Source organism: Sorex araneus, chromosome 1 (genome assembly GCF_027595985.1).
Source record: "Sorex araneus isolate mSorAra2 chromosome 1, mSorAra2.pri, whole genome shotgun sequence".
In the NCBI taxonomy this organism is placed as follows: domain Eukaryota; kingdom Metazoa; phylum Chordata; class Mammalia; order Eulipotyphla; family Soricidae; genus Sorex; species Sorex araneus.
In genome coordinates, this window is record NC_073302.1 from 5,329,119 (window position 1) to 5,350,673 (window position 21,555).

The 21,555-nt window shown below is 58.3% G+C and overlaps 1 protein-coding gene across 5 annotated transcripts in view; it reads right to left on the reverse strand.

Annotated features, from left to right (window-relative positions):
• Window positions 1-21,555, reverse strand: part of GARNL3 (GTPase activating Rap/RanGAP domain like 3) — a 146,381-nt gene that overhangs the window by 24,017 nt on the left and 100,809 nt on the right. For all 5 annotated transcript variants that reach the window (XM_055140411.1, XM_055140406.1, XM_055140417.1 and 2 more), the window contains 11 exons: window positions 21,208-21,234; window positions 16,312-16,387; window positions 15,430-15,528; window positions 12,304-12,407; window positions 9,400-9,508; window positions 7,077-7,122; window positions 5,670-5,776; window positions 3,616-3,731; window positions 2,045-2,149; window positions 1,131-1,205; window positions 1-11 (listed from right to left, as the gene is read on the reverse strand). The exon at window positions 1-11 is cut by the window's left edge and continues 101 nt beyond it. In XM_055140411.1, coding sequence (XP_054996386.1) covers window positions 1-11; window positions 1,131-1,205; window positions 2,045-2,149; window positions 3,616-3,731; window positions 5,670-5,776; window positions 7,077-7,122; window positions 9,400-9,508; window positions 12,304-12,407; window positions 15,430-15,528; window positions 16,312-16,387; window positions 21,208-21,234 — 875 coding nt within the window. The remainder of the gene's footprint in view (window positions 12-1,130; window positions 1,206-2,044; window positions 2,150-3,615; window positions 3,732-5,669; window positions 5,777-7,076; window positions 7,123-9,399; window positions 9,509-12,303; window positions 12,408-15,429; window positions 15,529-16,311; window positions 16,388-21,207; window positions 21,235-21,555) is intronic.

Below are 21,555 nucleotides of genomic sequence, written 5' to 3' on the forward strand. Positions count from 1 at the left end.
GGCTCCCAAGGCTGCAAGGCAACGGGGCGTCGGGAAGTGAGTGCCCCCCGGGGCGGCCCCCGCCACACCCCACGCCAGGCGGGCTGCCCGGTCGCCTGCTGTGCCCCCGCCCCATGTGGATACTGTTATTCCTGTGGGTCACAGTGTCACATCTCCCCATCAGGCGTCCATTTCTCCGCCCTTCTCTTTCCTTGGAAGGGCTTCTTCCGGGGGCGTGGGGGGGTCACCAGGGCAACCCCAGGAGTCTGGGGTGGGGGATCATATAGTGCCAGGGATGAAACCCAGGGCCAAGCGCATGCAAGGTGGGTGGGCGCTCTACCTCGGAAGCCACATCTACGAACACCCAGTTACCTTCCTTAACATCACCTTTTATTTATTTATTTATTTATTTTTTCTTTTTGGGTCACACTCGGCAATGCACAGGGGTCCCTCCTGGCTCATGCACTCAGAAATGACTCCTGGCGGTGCTCGGGGGACCATATGGGATGCTGGGATTCGAACCCGGGTCGGCCGCGTGCCAGGCAAATGCCCTCCCACTGTGCTATCACTCCAGCCCCCAACATCCCCTTTTAAATACGGGTGCAAGAGGAGGAGAGCGAGTGCCCCCGTTTCTGGCCCCCCGACTCCTTTCTCTAGGGTAGCCAAGTCCCTCGGGTGGATCAAAGCACAGGGGGTGTTTTCTAGGCAATCGCTCTGCCAGTCGGAAGCTGGAGCAGCTGGGCCCTGTTTCTGGAGAACTCACAGCAGTTCACGCCAACGGGGCCGTCGGCGTTAGTTTACATGCAGGTCCAGACTCTGGCTGCTGGTTGGAGAATGACCCGGCCCGGGCCACACAAGCGGCCCAGGGTCCTAACTCTGCAGAGGCGCTTGGCGGGGGGGCGGCCCCTGCACCAAAGGCCCGGGCTCCACTGGGCTCTGGCGAGACGCGTCCAGCCCAGGGCCCGCGCTGGACAGACTGCCCCGTCCACATCGGGGGCACGCGCGAGAGCCCGGGTTGGGCGCCAGGGCTGGCGGGCAGGGCCTGGCTGGGGCGGGTATCGGGGTGCTCGGGTTCCCCGGAGGACACCCCAGTCCACAGCCCTCCCTCCCGCCACACGGCCCGAGGACGTGGGCAACTCTCGCCCACTCACCTCTCTCTTGCAGACGCCGGAGGCGGCCAGGTTCGACGGGGCGTCCCCTCTGACGATGGACTTCAGCTTCAGCGCCTGAGAGAAGAGGGGCCTCGCTCAAGGGCGCCGGCAAGGAACAGCGAGAGAACTGTCGCTCCCGCTCTTTGACTGTGACGGGCGGGAGTCACTCGGGCTGAGGGTCGGCTTCCGCCCCTGCTGACTCGGGAAGGTGAGGACCGAAGCTCTGGCCACCCTCCACCCCGCAGGCGCGTGCTCGTGACGGCCTCTGTGGGGGGTCCCCGCCTCAGAAACATCCCAGCAGGCTGTGAGTGGGGTGCACGCCCAAGAGTGGGGCCGTCCAGGGAAGCTCCTCTTCCGGTCAGCAGTTTCCCCTCTCACAGGTTAGAGAACTACCTGCCCACCACCCCCACCATGCCCCCGTGAGGTCACTAACCTCCAAACCCCGTGGGGGTCTCACTGACCTGAGGACACCGGCAGGGCTCTGACAGGAGGGTCCACACCCGTCTGATGGGACGCGTGACTTTTTTGGTTTTGTTTAGGTTTTTGATGGGCCACACTCAGAGGGGCTCAGGGCTCCCTCCTGGCGGGGCTCAGGGGACCGTATGGAGTGCTGGGGACGAAGCCAGGTTGGCCTTGCGCAAGGCCAGCACCTTCCCGCCGTCCCGTCCAGGAACTCACATTTATTGCCCAAGAAAGGTCCCAGCATAGGGGCTGGAGCGATAGCACAGGGGCTAAGAGGGCGTTTGCCTTGCATGCGGCTGACCCAGGTTCGATTCCCGCCATCCCATATGGTCTCCCCGAGCACTGCCGGGAGTGATTCCTGACTGCAGAGCCAGGAGTAACCCCTGAGTATTGACGGGTGTGACCTGCCCCCCCACCGCCAAAAAAAAGAGAAGGGTCCCGCGCAAACCCACCTGGCCCACTCTGACGAACTCTGCCTGGCGGGCCTCTTCCTTCTTCCGTGCTGACTTGGGGGACTCGGGCAGGACGTCGCTGAAGGACCGCCGGTTCAGCATGTTCTGGAGACGGAAGACAGGGGAGGGGTCCGGGCGCGGCCCGCGTCATCTCTGGCTTCTCTTGGGACAAAGGCACAGACCCCTGCCCAAAGGACGTCTGCGCTAGTCCGCTCGCCCAGCACCTCGGAGGCCCGGCTGTGCCGGTGGCAGGGCGGGGAGCCCCGACTTTGACATCCTGAGCTGCCCCCCACCTCCTACTGCGACCCGGGTTCCCGATCTCACGGCTCCAGGCGGGCAGTCTCAGAGGGACGTCCCCCCGGGACCCTGGATCTTCTGTGAACCGGAGCCCCTAGAGTTGGGCAGTGCTGTGGCCCTCTGGGTCAGTGTGTTTCTGAGTCCTGGTGTCTCTGGGTGGCGGGTACCTGTCACCTGGGTGTGTCAGGAGCATAAACTGAGGGGCTGTGGGCAGGGCGCTTTGCACCCCCCGGTCACTGCCAGCACTGCTCGTCCGGCAGTGCTCAGGGGACCATATGGGATGCTGGGAATCAAACCCGGGTTGGCTGCGTGCAAGGCAAACACCCTACCCGCTGTGCTATCGCTCCAGCCCCTGGGCACACGCATCTGACTGGGAGGTCTCCGCTGGGCACTCCTGCTCTGTCCGGTTCGGGGATGTGACTTACAAGGTCCCTGCCTGCTGGTGCCGTGTCACGCTGGCCCGAGGTGCCTTCTGAGAGCCCTGAGTGGGGTGGACCCTGCTGGCCTCCGTGAGCGGGGGAAGGGCCTCTCCAGGCGGCTGGGGCCCAGGGCCGTCCCTGGCAGAGAGGAGTGAGGGGCCCAGCAGGAGACGGGGTTCTGAGGACGCCTGGTCGGTCAGTGCTGAGGGGAGGTCACCCTCGTCCCCTGGGCCCGGGCGGCCGGAGCCGCATCTAGTGACCCGCAAAGCTGCTTCTGCTGGACTGGGGAATGCAGACTGTGGGCTCCCAGGGGCGTCTCTCCCGCCCGGATGGGGCCTTCCCCGTACACACGGGGACGCTGCCCACGCTGAGGTCACCTCTGGGACACTCACACAGACTCGGGGGCTCCAGGGACCCCTGTGCGCGTGGGCTTCCCCGGGCCGGGCGCTGGCCTCGGCAAGGCCTGACTGCAGCCTGGGGTGCACCGCGGACACAGTGCGGCCGGGACCCCAGGACGCTTGTTTCAGCGCCTCAGGACGGGGTGAGCTGGCCCCGAGCCCCTCTGCCTGCCCACGGCTGTGGGGCCCGGGGAGCCACCAAGGCCACTCACTCCACAAGGGCCTCTCCAGTGCTCCCGGGTCCCCTGACTGACTCTCCTCACCTCACCCCTCCTCCACAGGCCTTGGCTGCAGGCCACCCCCCTTCCTGTCCATGGACGGTCACCTCACGTGGCGACAGGGAGGGGAGGGTGGCCAGGGTGACCACAGGACAGTGTGACAGCAAGAATCAGGGTGACTCCGGCTGCCCTAGCCTGCCCCCGAGGAGGCCTGAGGCCGGGCCCCGGGCCCAGGGTACCTTGTGCAAGTCCGGCATGAGGTCCTGGTGCAGAGAGCGGATCAGCATGTCCAGCGTCCGTCGACGCTTCTGGGCAAAGGTGGGGGTTTCCAGAGTGGCTTTTTCACCGTTAATTACTGAAACGAATCCAGCTACCAGGTGAGTGACAGACGCTAACAGGCCCCTGGGCCGAGACCTGCTCAGGAAGTGCCCCGCCCCCACAGCGGCGTCCTGCTGCGCTCCCGTCCCTCGTGGAGGAAAGAGCAAAACTCTTCACTCCTCTGCGCACGCTCACCGCACAGCGCAGGGGCGTGGCTGTCTCACCCTGCCTCTCGCACTCGAGCTCCTGCGCTCAGGGTCTATCCAGCAACTAAAGACTTTGAATGGTTCCAACCGTTATTCCCCCCATTTACCCACCTACCCACTCAATCCCCAATGCACTCACCTGTGCGTACACACAGCCACGCATTCCTCCATCCACCCACCAGACCATTCATCCATCTACTCATCTAGTCATCCACCCATCCACCCACCCTCCCATCCATCCATCCACCCATTCACTCTTCCTTCCATCCATCCATCCATCCATCCATCCATCCATCCATCCATCCATCCATCCATCCATCCATCCATCCATCCATCCACCCATCCATCCATTCATCCATCCATCCATCCATACCATCCATCCATCCATCCATCCATCCATCCATCCACCCATCCATCCACCCATCCGTCCATCTACTCATCCATCCATTCATCCATCTATCCATCCATACCACCCATCCATCCATCCATCCATCCACCCACCCATCCATCTATCCATTCATACCACCCATCCATCCATTCATCCACCCATCCATCCATCCATCCATCCGTTCATCCATCTATCCATCCATCCACCCATCCATCCATCCGTTCATCCATCTATCCATCCATACCACCCATCCATCTACCCATACATCCTCCCATGCATCCATCTACCCACACATCCATCTATCCATCTTCCCACTCATCCATCTATGCACTCATCCATCCATCCATCCATCCATCCATCCATCCATCCATCCATCCATCCATCCATCCATCCATCCTTCCATCCATCCATCCATCCATCCATCCATCCTTCCATCCATCCATCCATCCATCCATCCATCCATCCATCCATCCATCCATCCAACAATAGGGCAAACCACCAAAATGCTATTCAATAAGATTAAAGATATGTGGATTTTTTTTTGGGGGGGCAGGGTAGGGGGACATACCGGGCTGTGCTCAGGGCTTACTCCTGGCTCTGTGCTCGGGGATCTCTCCTGATAGGGCTCAGGGGACCACATGGGCACTGAAGGGCTTGAACCTGAGCCTGCCACATGCAAAGCAGTGCCATACCCCTATCTCTCCGGCCCCCACTGAGACTGACAACCTCCCTAGCACCTGAGCCCGTGAGCTCTGCTCTGGCCCTTGACACAAGGAAAGGAAGAGGTCACACCAGCTCACAGCAGTGGCCGCAGAACTGACTGCTCCTAATGACAGTGCTCGGGGCCAGACCCGCAGACTCCAGGCAGGTACGAGGACATACCAGGGAAGGCCTTTACTTTTCCAAGGGATGCTCTGGGGAGGGCAGGGGGAGGGTGGGGTGGGAGGTGCTCCTGTCGGGTTCAGGCCTTTGGATATTACAGGGAACTAAACCAGAGAGCGCGGCCCGGCTGTCACTCACACCACACCCCCCACGTCCCCAACAAAACCTCCTTAGCCCTCAGGATGTCGCCATACCCCGTCTCTGACAAAAGCACCCCGACCCACCAGAGACGCATAAGGGCCACAGCGCAATGCAGGGCAAGAGGTCAAGGCCAGGCCCCGGGGAAGAGCCAGAGGGTGACACCCTTCAAGGCCGGCGGGCAGGGCGGTAGGGGTAGGTGGGCTCACAGGAGAAGCCCCGGCCCACCACAGGGAAACAACACAGCGTTCCTGGGAGGGAGCTGAACGGGAAGCGCCTGGAGCTCCTGCAGCTGGGGGGGTGGGCGGGAGGGGAGATGACGATGGAGAACAGCGAAGACGTTTCCGAAGCAGAAACTTACATTTCACTAGCAAAAAGTCCCTGAATTCCTGGTGGTCTGTAAACACCGGCGGAGATGGCAAGGGCGGGCCGAAGAGGGGCACGCTCTCTTCAGAGAAGATTTTCAGCCTAGGCGGGGACAAGACGGCCATTACTGGGGCTGCGGCCATAGCACAGCGGGGAGGGCGTTTGCCTTGCACGCAGCCGACCCAGGTTCGATCCCCGGCATCCCATATGGTCCCCCGAGCCAGGAGTAATTCCTGAGTGCATGAGCCAGGAGTAACCCCTGTGCATCGCCAGGTGTGACCCCCACCCCAAAAAAAAGTAAAAATAAAAAAATAAAAAAGATGGCCCTTACTGGCCTCTCGTCCAAGGGCACCCGGGTCAGCTCTGAAGGGGGCGCAGCTGCCTCGATGATGTGTCAGGGGGTTCATGCCCCCTCCGGGCTGCCAGAGCCTCGCCACCCTGCAGCCCCCCAGTGTGGAGGGCAGAGGCTCAGACTTTCTGGTCCCTCCGCAGCTGAGGCCACCCTCGCAGGGGCAGGCATGCCAGGGCTGCGGCCGTGGCCCCCACCAATCGTCCACTCTAACTCTACCAAAGAGGCGGCATCATGGTCGCCCCACCGACTAGGCCCGAGGCTCTGGGAGGGAAATTCCTTTTTAGCAAAACCCTGAGGTTATCACGTGGCCTGGTGGGGATGGCCCAGCGGGGATGGCTAAGTGCTTCTGCTCTCTGCAATCCTGCTACCGCTGGGCCGTGGGAGGCTGGAGACTGGGGGCTGGTGGGGGGGACACATGAGCAAGGACAGAGGGGAGACCCACCCGATCACGTCTGTCCCCCTTGTGAAGAACAATACAGTTCCAAACTAATCCCCGAGGGGCTGGAGCGATAGCACAGCGGGTAGGGCATTTGCCTTGCATGTGACCGACCCGGGTTCGAATCCCAGCATCCCATATGGTCCCCTAAGCACCGCCAGGGGTGATTCCTGAGTGAAGAGCCAGGAGTAACCCCTGTGCATCGCCAGGTGTGACCCAAAAACCAAAAAAAAAAAAAAAACAAAAAAAAAAAACAAAACTAATCCCTGACCCTTGTGTCCGCTGCTGAAAGTAACTATTGGGGACATACTTTCGCTCCAAGAGTTGGTGGTCCTTTTTTTTTTTTTCCTTTTTGGTCTCACCCAGCACTGCCCAGGGGTTGCTCCTGGCTCTACACTCAGGAATCACCTCTGGCAAGGCTTGGGGGACCCTAGGGGATGCCGGGGATTGAACTTGGGTCACCTGCGTGCAAGACAAACACCCTACCCGCTGGACTATTGCTCCAGTCCCAAGAATTGGTGGTCTTTTAGAAAGTTCTAGAAGATATGCCAAAGTCTTGATAACATGGGTGCCCAATGCACAAGGAAACGAGCAGCGGAGGGGAAATCACTTACCTGTAATTGTCATTTTGCTGATCGTACCTCACTAAGGCAAAAATATCTGCAGTGACAGTCAAGGAAAGCGACCCACGACCAGCCGCTCACAGCCGGCAGCCCAGGCCACTCGTGGAGCCCCGAGCTCAGAGCACCGAGGGGCGACTGTCCGGCTGGGAAATACAAACAGGACCCCAGCAGGAATGAGTCGGATTCCATCTCACCCACTTTGGGAAGAAAAACAATGAAACGATTCCTCTGTACAGCTTCCTTCTCTCTCCGTCCAGTTGGGACACAGCAACCCCCACGCCAGCAGGCTAGCTGGGGACCCTCCGGCAGGAGCCTGCTCCGCCTGCCGCCAGGCCTGCCGGGTCTGAGTCCGCTACCCACATCTAGCTTGGCTCCTCACCTAACGTGCCGTCAGTGCCCCCAAAGGGGCCATGCCCCAAACCCGAAACTTACGACTATAAGAAATGTTCGGGGCTGGAGCGATAGCACAGCGGGGAGGGCGTTTGCCTTGTACGTGGCTGACCCGGGTTTGATTCCCAGCATCCCATATGGTCCCCTGAGCACCGCCAGGGGTAATTCCTGAGTGCAGAGCCAGGAGTAACCCCTGTGCATTGCCGGGTGTGACCCAAAAAGAAAAAAAAAAGAAATCCTCAGAGGGGCCCAGAGAAGTCGTGCAGTGGGTTGGGCGCCTGCCTTGCGCACGGCTGACCTGGGTTCAATCCGAGGCGCCCCACATAGTCCCCTGAGTACTGCCAGGAGTGATTCCTGAATGCAGAGCTAGGAGTCACCCCCAGGCATCGCAGATGTAGCCCCAAACAAAAACAAAAACCAAACCAGAAATCCTCAGAATCATAATGACTTCTCAATCACTGGGGGGGGGGACAAAACAAATGCCCCCCCCAACACACACTTCCCTCCTGCATTCTGCCTGTCCTACAAGAACGAGGCAGGAACTCATTTGTGAAATATAAAATAACATAACGTGAGACTGACACCCTAGGACAGTAGACACAGGGCCAGGAATATTGCCCCATAGCTGGAAGCCTGCCTCATGAGCGGGGTAGAAGGCAGCTGGGACAGAGAAGGGATCACTGAGTCAATGACGGTTGGAGGGATCGTTTGGGATGGGAGCTGTGTGCTGAGAGTAGATAAAGGACCAAATGTGACGGCCTCTCAGTGTCTGTATTGCAAACCATTATGCCCAAGAGTAGAGAGTATGAGGGAAACTGTCTGCCATGGAGGCAGGGGGAGGGTGGGAAAGGGGGGGATACTGGGGACATTGGTGGTGGGGAATGTGCACTGGTGGAGGGATGGGGGTTCCATCATCCTATGACTGAAACTCAAACATGAAAGCCTGTAGCTGTATCTCACGGTGATTCAATAATGAAAAAAAGAATGAGGGAGGAAGGGGCGGCAGGAGTCTTACGTGCGGGGATGGAGCAGGCGTTCCTGAGCAGAAGCCTCATCATGCAAGCACAGGCCCAGGCCCCTCCCACCCCGCCTCTGGAAGTAACGTGGCCATCTCTGACATCCCCTCACACACCGCGCGCATGCAGCGGCAAGGAATCAGCCAGCATGGGGAGACAGTTCCCGAGGCAGTGAGCTAAATCGTCTGTCTCTCGGAGCTCAGGAGAGAGACCTGATGCCGGGCAGGGTCCTTCTCCCGCTAAGGCAAGACCCACAGAACGACTCCCACGGTCACTGCCGTGGCCTGTGACCCAGAGTGACAGGGCGACTGTCGCTCAGGTCCCCTCCGTCCAGCGGAGCAGGACTGCGCGTGCCGGAGGCCTTGACCGGGACTCTGCAGAACTCCGGGCCAATCAGCGGCTGGCGCAGACAGAGGGTTTATTATTTCTCAGTTTCCAAGTGATGGGAGTGTGGCAGCAAAGCCTAGGGCTCAGGACCCAGAGGAAAGGACTGGGGCGTACGCCTGTCCCCAAGCCACCATCCCTGTCACACTCTGCAGTGTCGGGGGGCGGCGCGGGGGGGGGGGGTGTCCTGGCTCTGCGCTCGGAAGTGACTCCTGACCATGCTTAGGGGACCACAGTGGTGCTAGATTCTGAATCAGGGTCAGTCTCATACAATGCAAGCATTTGGGGGGGCGGTTGATTTGGGGCCACACCCAGCGATGTTCAGGGGTTACTCCTGGCTCTTAGGGAAAGAGGAACCACAGCGGCGGCGGGGGTTGGGGGGTGTGGGGGGGGTGTCTAGGAATCCAGAGCGTAAGCCAAGCCCGTGACAAACTGTGGGCCACTGGTCGTGTTGAGGTTCCTTTTAGGGCGGGAGTGAATGAGGGTGGGCTGAGCTGGGCGGGGTCCCCACGGGCCCAGGATACGTGTGAAGTGGGAGCGGATCATGGAAGGCTTGAAGGCGGGGGAAGGCTCCGGCCCCTCCTGGAACACGATGGTCACGATGTCGTTCCCAATGTGCCGCTTCCTTTCCACCTGCACGGAAGCACAGAGCTCGTCTCTGAGAGGGTCCCCGGCCGGCAAGTCACAGCGTGAGCACCCCCCACCCCCATGGCCCCGCACAGGCACCCGGGGCCCCTCCTCTCCCAGGCTGGCCTCAGCGCCTCTCTCCACCCTGCAAGGACGCCTCCTCCCCTCCTGGCCAGGAGGACCTCGGGCAAGGGGACAAGGGTCACTGCATCACAGCCCCCTGGGGCGGGGTTCAAACAGGTGCCAACAGGGACCCCGGGCTTTCTTTTCTGGCTTGTGGGCTCCACCCTACGGTGCTCGGGGCTGGTCCCTGGCCCTGCACTCGGGGATCACTCCTGGCGGGGCTCGAGGGACCATGCAGGGTACCAGGGATCTGAACGAGGTTGGCTGCACGCAAGGCAAGAGCGTTACCTGCTGTGTTCTCCCCAGCCCCAAACAGGTACACCTGGGCCCATATTTTATTTTGGTTTTTGGGCCTCCCCTGGCAGTGCTCGGGGCCTAGTCCTGGCCCTGTGCTCAAGGCGTGACCCTTGGCAGGACTCAGGGAGACCTTGTGTGCTGCTGGTGATGGAACTGGGGTTGGTCATAGGTAAAGCAAACGCCTCCTGCCCCACCCCCTTGAGCAATGCTCATAAATCCTTAGCTCGTTCCCAAGCACATTCTGGCCGATCACAATGTCCTCCCTAATCTGAATCCAGGGGTCCTTGCCCCCCCCCAACAAAAATTGTCCTATATCTGCGCTTAGCACACCCCACCCCTCCCAAATGGCCCGCACAGCTAGTTCAGGCTGTGTGGCCCATCTCATCTCGGCAACCACGCGGCTCTGCGGGCTGGCAGAAAGCAGCCGCAGATACCCTGGAAATGAGTGAACACGGCTGTGCTCCTTTTTTTTTTTTTTTTTGCTTTTTGGGTCACACCTGGCGATGCACAGGGGTCACTCCTGGCTCATGCACTCAGGAATCACCCCTGGTGGTGCTCAGGGAATCATATGGATGCTGGGATTTGAACCCGGGTCGGCTGCGTGCAAGGCAAATGCCCTACCCGCTGTGCTATCACTCCAGCCCCAACGGCTGTGCTCCTTGAGGGTCCCCCTGAGCTGTGCCTGCCGGTGAAACGGGGGTCTCAGTACTCCACGGCTCCCTGTGCGTGTCCACTCCTGTTCTATGTGGTGGACGTCTGGGGAACGGGGCCCTGAGTGACACACTGTTCCCAGTGGGAATGGCGGATCTGAGAGGTTCTAACATTTCACTTCAACTCCGCTGGAAAGAAAAGAGCTACTTGGGGCGATTATTTTTTTGCCTGTGACACTCAAGACACAACCAACAAAAAGCCTCCAGATAAGATGGATGGTGTCCATGTGTCAAACGTGTGCGTCCAGGGACACTGCACAGAACCAAAAGGCAGCCCCCAGGACGAGAGAAACCTGGGCTGGGAGAGGCCTGGCTGGCGGGGGGCTTGCCCTGCCTGTGGCACACCTGGGCTGGGTCTCTGGCTCCCCAGTGACCCCCAAGTTCAGACCCTTACTAAGTCCCTAGCACTGCTGGGTGCGACCCCAACACAAGTCCTAGAGTGGCCAGTGGGGACGGCCTTGTGAGAGAGCCGAGTGGGCGGCCCGTGGCGGGTCTCACCAGGCTGATGTGGGGGCAGGAGAAGCAGGAAGGTGGCACCAGCTCCTTCTCTACCCAGCCCCGAGGAGCTAGAAGTGGGTGCTCCTGAGAGGAAGAGCCGGTGGCAGTGCTCCAGGGAGGTGCTCCTGGCCTGGGTGCTGCGTAGTGCCCCCTAGCACCTCGGGCCGAGCCTCTCCCCGGGCCCTCTCCCTGGCCGGCGCCCCCCACCCTCCCCGCAGCTGCCCGTCCCTGGAGTTCCGCTCCCAGAGCCAGAACAAGCTTTGATCCCAGTGAGTTCCGCGGCCCTCGAGACAGACACGGGCTCCCGAGCCCCCGTGTCCCCAAAGCACCCTCTGCCCCCACCGCAGCCCCGTGCTGGAGCCCACGACGAGCTCGGGGCCCTTTCCGGCCGAGGGGTCTTCCTGAAACAAGAATTCCAGGTGCTCGGGGCTGGAGCGATAGCACAGCGGGGAGGGCGTTTGCCTTGCACGCGGCCAACCCGGGTTCGATCCCCAGCATCCCGTAGGGTCCCCTGAGCACTGCCAGGAATGATTCCTCAGTGCAGAGCCAGGAGTCACCCCTGAGCATCACCGGGTGTGACCCAAAAAAGAAAAAAAAATTTTAGGTGCTCAAAAAAACACCTTGGAGCTCCCCTCACAGGTCGTCTCGGCGTCCTGATGCTTCCTGTGTGCCGGGACTCCGCACAGGTGCTGTCAGGGGGCCAGGAAGGGATCCGTGCCGTGGCCCTGGGGTCCGGGCAGGCCTCTCTGCCGCCCCCGGAGCTGCTCGTCCCGGAGGCAGCTGATCTCGGGCAGCTCCCCAGCAAGGTGGGGGCCGGGAGACCCTTGGTCCCCCTCAGCCCCCAGTGCCCAAGCTGCTGCCTCCAGGACCCGGCGGTGTCGTTCTGACAAGACACGAGACACTCCGAGGGGCTCGGCCAAGGAAGGGGCACGGCTAGGGGGGCAGCCTGGGGAGTCCGGCCCCCACTCACACCTGCGCCCCCCACACGCGCACAGGGGCGCCTCCGTCTCTTTCGACACCAACATGCAGGTGACTTCACCGGGCCTGGCTGAAAGTTCACACACGGCGGGGAAGGCCGAGCCCGAGCGGGCACACGGGTCTGGCGCCTCCAGCCCTCGGCCCGCCGCTGTCTCCACGCCCAGGCCCCGTCCCGGGGCAGGGCCGCTCACGTACCTGCTGTTTGTTCTCTTTGGAGTATGGCAACATGGTGGAGACGTGGAACATGATCTCGTGGCCCTGGAACACGGTGTAAACTGAGTGGGTCCCTGTGGTGGCATCTGGAGGACACAGAGACGCATGGTGGGCGGGGACCGGGCCGGCCAGGGGTGAGCTGCCCGCGCACTTCCGGAAGACTGTTCTGGAACATCCGACCAAGGGGATCACACTCCAACTGAGGGGGGCCTGGCCGCAGAGAGAGCCGTCGCCCACCCTCCGGGCACACTGTGTGGCCGACTCCTGCCCTGCCTCGGAGAGGAGGGGTGACGGGAAGTTGGACAAGAACCGAAGAGAACGTGCGATTCTTTGGCTTCTAGTTGCTGCCGGTCACACGGAATAGACATACAGGAGCACATACAGGAAACTTCCCGAACACCAACGGGAGTGTGTACCCCCAAAACTCTCTTGGAAACGAGGCAGACGAGAATCCCAGTTTAAATTTCTTTTGGGGGGTGTCACACCCAGTGATGCTCAGGGGCTACTCCGAAGAGCCAGGAATTACTCCTGTGGTGCTTGTGGGACCACATGGGATGTCGGGGATCGAACCCGGGTCTGCCGCATGCAAGGCAAGCATCCTCCCCGCTGTACTATCGCTCCGGCCCCCTCTCATCAGCTTTTGACATAGTATTGTCCTTTCCTCTGAGTCTTGGTTTCTAAATTTTGTTTTATTTCTGGGTCACTCCCAGCAGTGCTCAGGGTTGACTCCTGGCTCTGTGCTCAAGGATCACTCCTGGCGGGGGTTTGGGTGGCATCTTTGGTGCTGGGGATGGTACAGAGGTCGGCCACATGCAGGGCAAGGGCGCTCCGACACCACAGTACTGTTCCTCCAGCCTCCCAGTTCCTGAATTTTATTTTATTTTATTATTTTTCTAATGTAGGAGTACTGCTATTTATTCAGCCATTGATTAAGCTGACTGAAGTGGGCATGAACTCCACATTACTATTTTTTTATTCAGAATGTTCACTGTCACTGTCACTGTCACTCCGTGGCTCATCAATTTGCTCGAGCGGGCACCAGTAACGTCTCCATTGTGAGACTTGTTGTTACTGTTTCTGGCATATCGAATATGCCATGGGGAGCTTGCCAGGCTCTGCTGTGCAGGCAAGATACTCTTGGTAGGTTGCCGGGCTCTCCGAGAGGGGCGGAGGAATCAAACCCAGGTCAGCCGTGTACAAGGCAAACACCCTACCCGCTGTGCTATTGCTCCAGCCCATTCAGAATGTTAATTTTATTATTTTATTATTATTATCCCTCCTTTTTATTGATTCACCGTGAGATACACGTACAAAGCTTTCATGTTTGAGCTTCGGCCATACAATCATCAAACACTCGTCCCTTCACCAGTGCACAAAGTGAGGATGGGAACGCTCAGTCCCCGGGCTGATGGGGCAGTGGGTCCGGACATCCCGGAGCCATTCTGTCAGGGGCTGGGGTGGCGCTGGGGACAAGGAACCCCAGGCCTCCCGGGCCCAGAGCTCTCACGCGGCACCTGCTGGGGTGTGTCAGGGCCCCGAGACCTCTGTCCCCACAGCTCAGGCCACTCTGGAGTAGGGGGTTTTGGCTTCCACACCCTGGAATACGAAATAACGAGGCGCATGCAGGGTGCTGGGGGAGAGAGGAGGCGCTCACGCCCAGGGCCCGGGACCCGGAGCCCCAGCTCCCGCCTGACTCAGGTCAAGAGACACCTGTGACAAGCAAGGAAGAGACAAAAGTACAGGAGAGACCCGACACGCGACACAGATGCCAGACGGAACAGATGCAAATCTAGTCTGGGCACACGACCCTGTCTGCCTGGTCACCCCCACCCGCTTCTCCTTACATCATCATCATCATCATCATTATCATCATCATCATCATCACGATCATCATCATCATCATCATCATCATCATCACCACTGTCACTGTCACTGTCATCCCGTTGCTCATCGATTGTTCGAGCGGGCACCAGTAACGTCTCTCATTGAGAGACTTATTGTTACTGTGTTTTGACATATCCAATACGCACGGGTAGCTTGCTATGCTCTGCTGCGCGAGCTCGATACTCTCGATAGCTTGCCGGGCTCTCCGAGAGGGGCGGAGGAATCGAACTCGGGTCGGCCTCATGAAAGGCGAACGCCCAACCGCTGTGCTATCGCTGGCAAGCTACCCGTGCGTATTGGATATGCCCAAAACAGTAACAATAAGTCTATCAATGAGAGACGTTACTGGTGCCCGCTCGAACAAATCGATGAGCAACGGGATGACAGATGCATAAATAATAATAATAATAATAACAATAATAATAATAATAAAATTACTCCTTACACGTCCCCTCCCCGTGGGCACCCACCTCCGTCCCCGCTGCCCCCTGTGTTCCCTCAGCCCTGAGAGCGCCTGCCCGGACTACCTCGAGAAGGGCTCTGGGGTCGCCCTCTCCACCTCCCCAGCGCCGCTGGGCTGCCGTGCGGCCACCCGGCTTCTATCAGGGCTTCTCAGTAGTCCCCGAGTCCTGCCAGGGCACAGACCGGAGCCCCTCGCCTCCCCCTGAAATCCTTAATGCCATCCAACTCCACTGAGAGCAAGTTTCAAATCCCGACCATGACCTTGCACGCCCCCGGGCCCCGCCCCGTCCCCAGGGGCCACATCGTCCGTACCCCTCTCCCCCCAGTGTCAGGCATTCTCGTCTCAGGGTGCATCACCCTCTTCCCGGCCCCGGGGACTTCCCCAGTGCTCTCTGCCGGGAAAGCATCGTTCCCTCCCTCCCCCTTCCTGAGTGGGGGAATGATGTTCCAGATTTGATCCATTTTAGGCAGAAGCCCAACCCCCACGCTGCACCCCTTCCTTGGCCCTCTAAGGAGCCGGCACCCGACTCTCTGAGATGACGCGTTTCCTGTCCGAACTACCCACTGGATTAGGACTGCCCCGAGTCTCGTGGGGTGCCGGCACACAGAGGGGGCCCCACGGGGAGGCCCCCGCCCGGCCTGGGAGCACTGGGGGGCCGGTGGGTGGGCACTGTGACTCAGACCTCTCGGCCCTCTTCTCTCCGTGCCTCCTGGGTAGAGAATCCAGAGCAGCCCCCCGGGCGAGACAAGAGGCCAGCTTACTTTTGGTGTCCAGACCGCCGCGGTAGCCTGTCCAGCCCTTTAGGGTGATTGTGTCACCCAGGAGATGTAAGAACTTTTGGAAAGCGTCACTTCCGATTTCTGTAGGAAGAAAGGAGGGATGAACAGAGGGGCGGGGGGCGCCAATCTGGCCTGCCAGGGTGAGTTCCGGGGGCTTCGAGGTGGGCCCTCTGACGGAGCCGTGCCCTGTCCGTCGCAGGGCCCTGGCCGGGGTATCCCAAGAAAAGCAAAGCTGCAGTCAGAAGCTCCGGCTACCCCCTGGCCAGAGCTGCCAGCCGGGACGCCTTAGGCAAAATGCAAGCATCATTCTTGCTCCTTTGCTTTTTGGGTCACACCCAGCAGTGCTCAGGGGTCACTCCTGGCTCTGCACTCAGGAATTACTCCTGACGGTGCTCAGGGGACCATATGGGATGTTGGGAATTGAACCCGGGTCTGCCGCGTGCAAGGCAAACGCCCTCCCCGCTGTGCTATCGCTCCAGCCCCTCATTCTTGCTCCTCAGGAAAGAGAGGGTCTTCCCGGGAAAAGGGGGCCCCTTCCCGATTCTCCGGGTCACACGGAGCACAGAGGAGCCTGCCCACTGCGGGGCCCGGGGCCCGAGCCCCAGAGACTCCTCACTGGATGGCACCTCTGGCTGCCAGCGGCTGAAACGGTCACCATCACGGTGAGCCACGATGCGTGGAGCAGGTGACAGTGGCCCTGCTGACGGGCACCCCAACTCACCCGAGATTTCACAGGCAGACCAGCCGGTTCTTTGGGTCAAGGCCCCTCCCCACCCTGGGGCAGTTTGGCGTGGATTGCTGGAAGGCGGGAGGGGTTTGGATCATGCAGAGGCGGGGCCTGGGGGGGCGGACCCCCACACTCACCATTGCTGAACATCTCATCGTCGGTGAGCTGCCCGTCTTTGGCAAAAAGCACCCCAAACTTGAAGTTCACGGAGCCCTGCCAGCAAGACAACGCGAGCGTTAGATCTCTCTCTCACCGCGGCAAATGCAGTTCTGAGACTCGCCGTAGGTTAAGTGGCGGAGTGGCAGCGGGTAGAGTCGCTCCTTCCCTCGGTCCCAGTCTCAGCAGTGACCATCGTGCAGGATTTTGGGGCTTGCCCAGAACACACCAAAATGGGCTTCGACATTTGTACCAGCGGGAGCTCAATTCGATTTCAAGACTAACAGTGCTGGGGCTGGAGCGAGAGCACAGCGGGGAGGGCGTTTGCCTTGCACGCGGCCGACCCGGGTGCGATTCCCAGCATCCCCTATGGTCCCCTGAGCACCGCCAGGAGTAATTCCTGAGTGCAGAGCCAGGAGTAACCCCTGTGCATCGCCGGGTGTGACCCAAAAAGCGAAAAATAAAAAAATCAAGACTAACAGTGCTGCAGGCCACAGTGGACTGGGAGGTCACGGCTAAATCCTGCTCCCAATAAACGGCCCTGGGGACTCGAGGGACTGACACCAGCTCTGAACAGCTGCAGCCCCGCAGGCGAAGAAGAGCACTGAGCTCAGAGCCTAAGGCAATGTGCTCTCAGCTCGCTGTCTGGAGTGGTGGCTCACACCAGGAGTGAGAGCTGCGGCAATTTGTTCTAAGAAGTCCTTTGTTCCATTTTCTAAGACATTTAACCCCCAGGACTCACACGCCAGATGTGGGGAGGGAAGGACACTCAGGAAGGACCTCGCTGAAACGTCTGTCTGCCGGTCCTCTGGGTTGATGGGACACGGCGTTAACGCGAAACACCAAACGCCAGACCACGGGGTCTAGCCGGGAAGACAGGGAGGGAGGCTGGCCATGGTGGCGCAACTCTGTAGGATAACATAGCCTCAGGTAGTTCCGGTTTATTGGGTTACTCTCACCACAGTGCTCCCTTTCCGCTGTGCTTATTTGTAACTTTTCTCTTTGTGCTTGGTTGACTTGTAAATATCATTTCTCTCTTCTCCTTAAGTCCTTTGTATAGTATATTCAGTATATACAGAGTACATTCCTGTATCCTTTTTGTGTGGACACAGGAAGACTGTAGCAAATGCTATGCTTTTGTAACCTGGGAGTCATTTGACTCTACATGATATTTTCCTACTGGGCAATTATGATATTTTAGAAAATTATGATATTTTAGGAATTATGATATTATGAAATTAGGATATCTAGGAAATTATGATATTTTCCTACTGGGCATCTGTTCTCTCGACCTAAGCCTCAGGTGCCCTTACTTCCTAGCACCCCAAAAGCAGGGTTCCGAAGAGGGACGCGATGGACCCAGGGCAAGCGGTGAGTTGTGTGCTACCCTGGCATCGAGATGGGCCTGACCAAAGTGCCTAATGCTTAACTATAAGTTAAGAGCTTGGTCATGGACAGATGCTGTCATGATCCAAACAGTAATAACTCGATGCGGACCCTGCTAGGGTGAGGAATGATTAATCTGGCCTAAGTGCTGTAGTCTGAGTCTGTGGCAAGATGTTGCCAGGAGAGCTGCCCTGCAAACCTCAGTGTACCTCTGACTGTGTCCATACAAAAATAACTAAAGGAGAAAAACACCGTAAGTGGTATTTTGCCCATGGGCCATCAGGAAGGGCTTCCTTATGTTGTTCTTGATTCCAGACCAGGTGGAACCAGGCAAGGTGGAGATCGGGTAGGGCTTTTGCCTTGCATGCGACCAGGTGGAACCAGGCAAGGTGGAGATCGGGTAGGGCTTTTGCCTTGCATGCGGCCGACCCGGGTTTGTTTGCCCATGGGCCATCAGGAAGGCCATCAGGAGAGATATAAATAGGGTTCGTGAGCGCAGCTGAGAGGGTCAGAATCCAAGAGGGGCAGGGAGAGTCTGGGGCGTGGGGATCGAGGGATGAGGATCTAGGAAAGAAGAGTGTGAGAGAAACGAGTGATTGAATACACGGGAACTAATCAGCAACCAGCCTGGTCCTCGTTCTTCCTCCACCTGCCTATCGCCTACAGCCGTCCCGATCCTGTCCATACACAGCGGCTCGAGAGCACTCAACGTGGGCGGTGAGAGAGAGCCACCCTGAGAGCCCGCGAACACATATCCCTCACGTGCGGGGGTAGTTCTTTACACAACCTGAATGGTCACGTTTCATTGTTGTGTTCTATTTTCTTTTTTTTTTTTTTTTGCTTTTTTTTGGGTCACACCCAGCACTCAGGAATCACTCCTGGCAGTGCTCAGGGGACCATATGGGATGCTGGGAAACAAACCCGGGTCGGCCGCATGCAAGGCAAAAGCCCTACCCGCTGTGCTATATCGCTCCAGCCCCTGTTGTGTTCTATTTTCTTTTTTTTTTTTTTTTTTTTTGCTTTTTTGGGTCACACCCAGTGATGCTCAGGGGTTACTCCTGGCTCTGCACTCAGGAATTACCCCTGGCCGTGCTCAGGGGACCATATGGGATGCTGGGATTTGAACCCGGGTCGGCCGCGTGCAAGGCAAACACCCTACCCGCTGTGCTATCTCTCCAGCCCCTGTTGTGTTCTATTTCCTTAAGCGAGAGGGCTTATGAGCCTTTGCTATATTATTCTCTCTGCTCTTTTCGGGAGGGAGGGGTATGCCCAAAGTAATTATAACAAAATAATCCGAGGATGGCAGAGAATCACACTTGCCAAGACTGATCCAACACCAGCTGGTGATTCTTCGGGGAACTGAGGATAGAGAGGGAGCACAGGTAAATGAAGCCTTGGCTGCTGCTGGGTCAGAGGTCAGAGGTCAGGGGTCAAGGAAGAACGTCAAGCATCAGGAGAGCTGGATCTGAGAGGACTCGACTCCAGATCCAGGGGTCTTGGCAGCGTTTCCCAAAGTGGATGAAACCATCCCCCAAAGGGGACACTGGCCCCCTGCAGGGGAGTGGCGCTAAAGAGATTTCCAGGGGGGATTAACTGATTTTTTTTTTTTTTTTGAAAATGGGGTGTGAAGTCAAATGTTTTGGAGTCACAGCGGGCAGTGCTCAGGGCTCACTCCTGGCTCTTTGCTCAGGTGCTCAGAGGACCATATGTGATGCCGGGGTTAGAACTGGGGTTGGGATGGGGGATGGGATGGGGGATGGGACGGGGGATGGGACGGGGGATGGGCAGCCAAAAACCTCCAGGACCCAATCGCCACCGCACTCACGGCTGATCGTCACAGGCTCGAGTCAAGCCCCTCACGCATGGGAATGAATCCGCTGAAAACCCCCAGCTATGCGGCTTTTGTGACCTCCCACCAGGCTTCTCCGGAGTCCGGAATGGGTGGCCTCCACCCACATCCCAGTCACCCGGAGCCTGGTGGCCACGCCCACACACCACCTCCCGTGCCGTTTAAACTCATTCACGGCCATGATCCAGAGGCTGACAAATAAATCTCGCAGGGGAGTCACAAGCTGTATCACCCTATCCAGAATCTCCGAATGCCTGGAGCGGGGGCCAAAAAAGCACTACAGGAGTTTTTATACTCCACATGACAGGCTTGGGTGGTGGGGAGGGGAACTAAAGGCAGGTGGTGGAATTGGTGTTGGAATACTGAATATGGTAAATTACTGAGAACTACTTTATTAAAATAAAATCAAGTTGGGGGGAAAAAAAAAAAGAACTGGGGTTGGCCCATGCAAGCCAGTGCCTTACTTGCTGTAGTATCTCTCTGGCCCCAGGAAACACTTTATTTTAGTTTTCGGTTTGGGGCTACACTGGCTAGGTTTTAGAATCACATCTGGCGGTACTCAGGACTTACTCCTGGCTTTGCACCAGGGTCACTCCTGACAAGGCTCAGGGGACCCAGTGGGGTGCTGGGGATTGAACCTGGATTGTCTGCGTGCAAGGCAAGTGCCCTACCTACTGAATCTCTCCGCTTCCTGGGGAGATATTGTTTTTGGGGCCATGCCCAGTGATGTTCAGGGGTCACTCCTGGCTCTGCACTTAGGAATCACTCCTGGCAGGTTCAGGAGGGGACCATACGAGATGCCGGGAATCAAACCTGGGTTGGCGGCATGCAAGACCCAAGGTACTATCGCTCCATCCCTGGGCGGGGGGATACTTCAAAGAAGCATCAACAGGAATGGTGGGTGGTCAAACAGCACTGAGACAGCTTTTTCCAGGTTGGACCTGAACAAGCAGAATGCACAGCCATTCACCAAGAGGCGCGGTGGCAAAAAGCCCGAATTATTTTCTTAGCAGCCTGGGGTTGGTAAGTTTGGATAGCTCCTCACTTCTGTTATAACTCAGGAAGTCCCCCCCCCTTTTTTTTTTTTTGCTTTTTTTGGTTACACCTGGCGATGCTCAGGGGTTACTCCTGGCTCTGCACTCAGGAATTACTCCTGGCGGTGCTCGGGAGACCATATGGGATGCTGGGAATCGAACTCGGGTTGGCCGCGTGCAAGGCAAACACGCTCCCCGCTGTGCCATTGCTCCAGTCCCAAGTCCCCAGTTTTTTCAAGGCCGGGCAGTGGGGACTCGAAACACCAGCAAAATGCAGACAAGCGTGACTGATGCTCTGTAGGTCAGGAGCGCCCGCCCTCTGCGGACCCCCTTTCCCTACATGAATGAAAGGCGAAAGCTCTTGCTGGCTCTGATCCTGAGGGGAGAACTGGCATTTGTCCAAGCAGCTTTCAGGAACTTGATTGTTTTTCTACCTTCACAGTTAGCTGCTTACAAGAGGAATATACACTGCGGGAATGGAAACCAGACACCGCAGCAGAAGTTGCCAGAGGCGGAGACAGACTCTGTGCCCAGTGGGCAGGTCTGAGCACAGGGGGGTGCCCGCGGGCAGAGCAGGGCAGCGCCCCAGAACGCTCCAAAACACTCACCTCTTGTTCCTCCAGAACCAGCAAGTCCTGTCAAACAAAGGGAACACGGTAAGTTAAGTCCAGGTTGCACCGGGGCGGAGACGATCGTGTTAGCTGGATGCTGAAAAGCCGAGCTTCATTTTACTGATGTGGACACCAGTTACTTATTTATTTATTTTTTGGGGTGGGTGGTGGTGGTGGTGGTGGAGGAGAAGGAGGATTCCCTGAAAGTGCTTAAAAAATCCAAGTTTAGTTCTAGAGGCTTGTGGAAAGAATCTGGTGGCTTAGGAGAATCCTATGGGGCGCATATGGCTGAAGCAGGAACAGGGTCACACATGATGAATGGTACAAAGGGAGGAATAAAGTTCA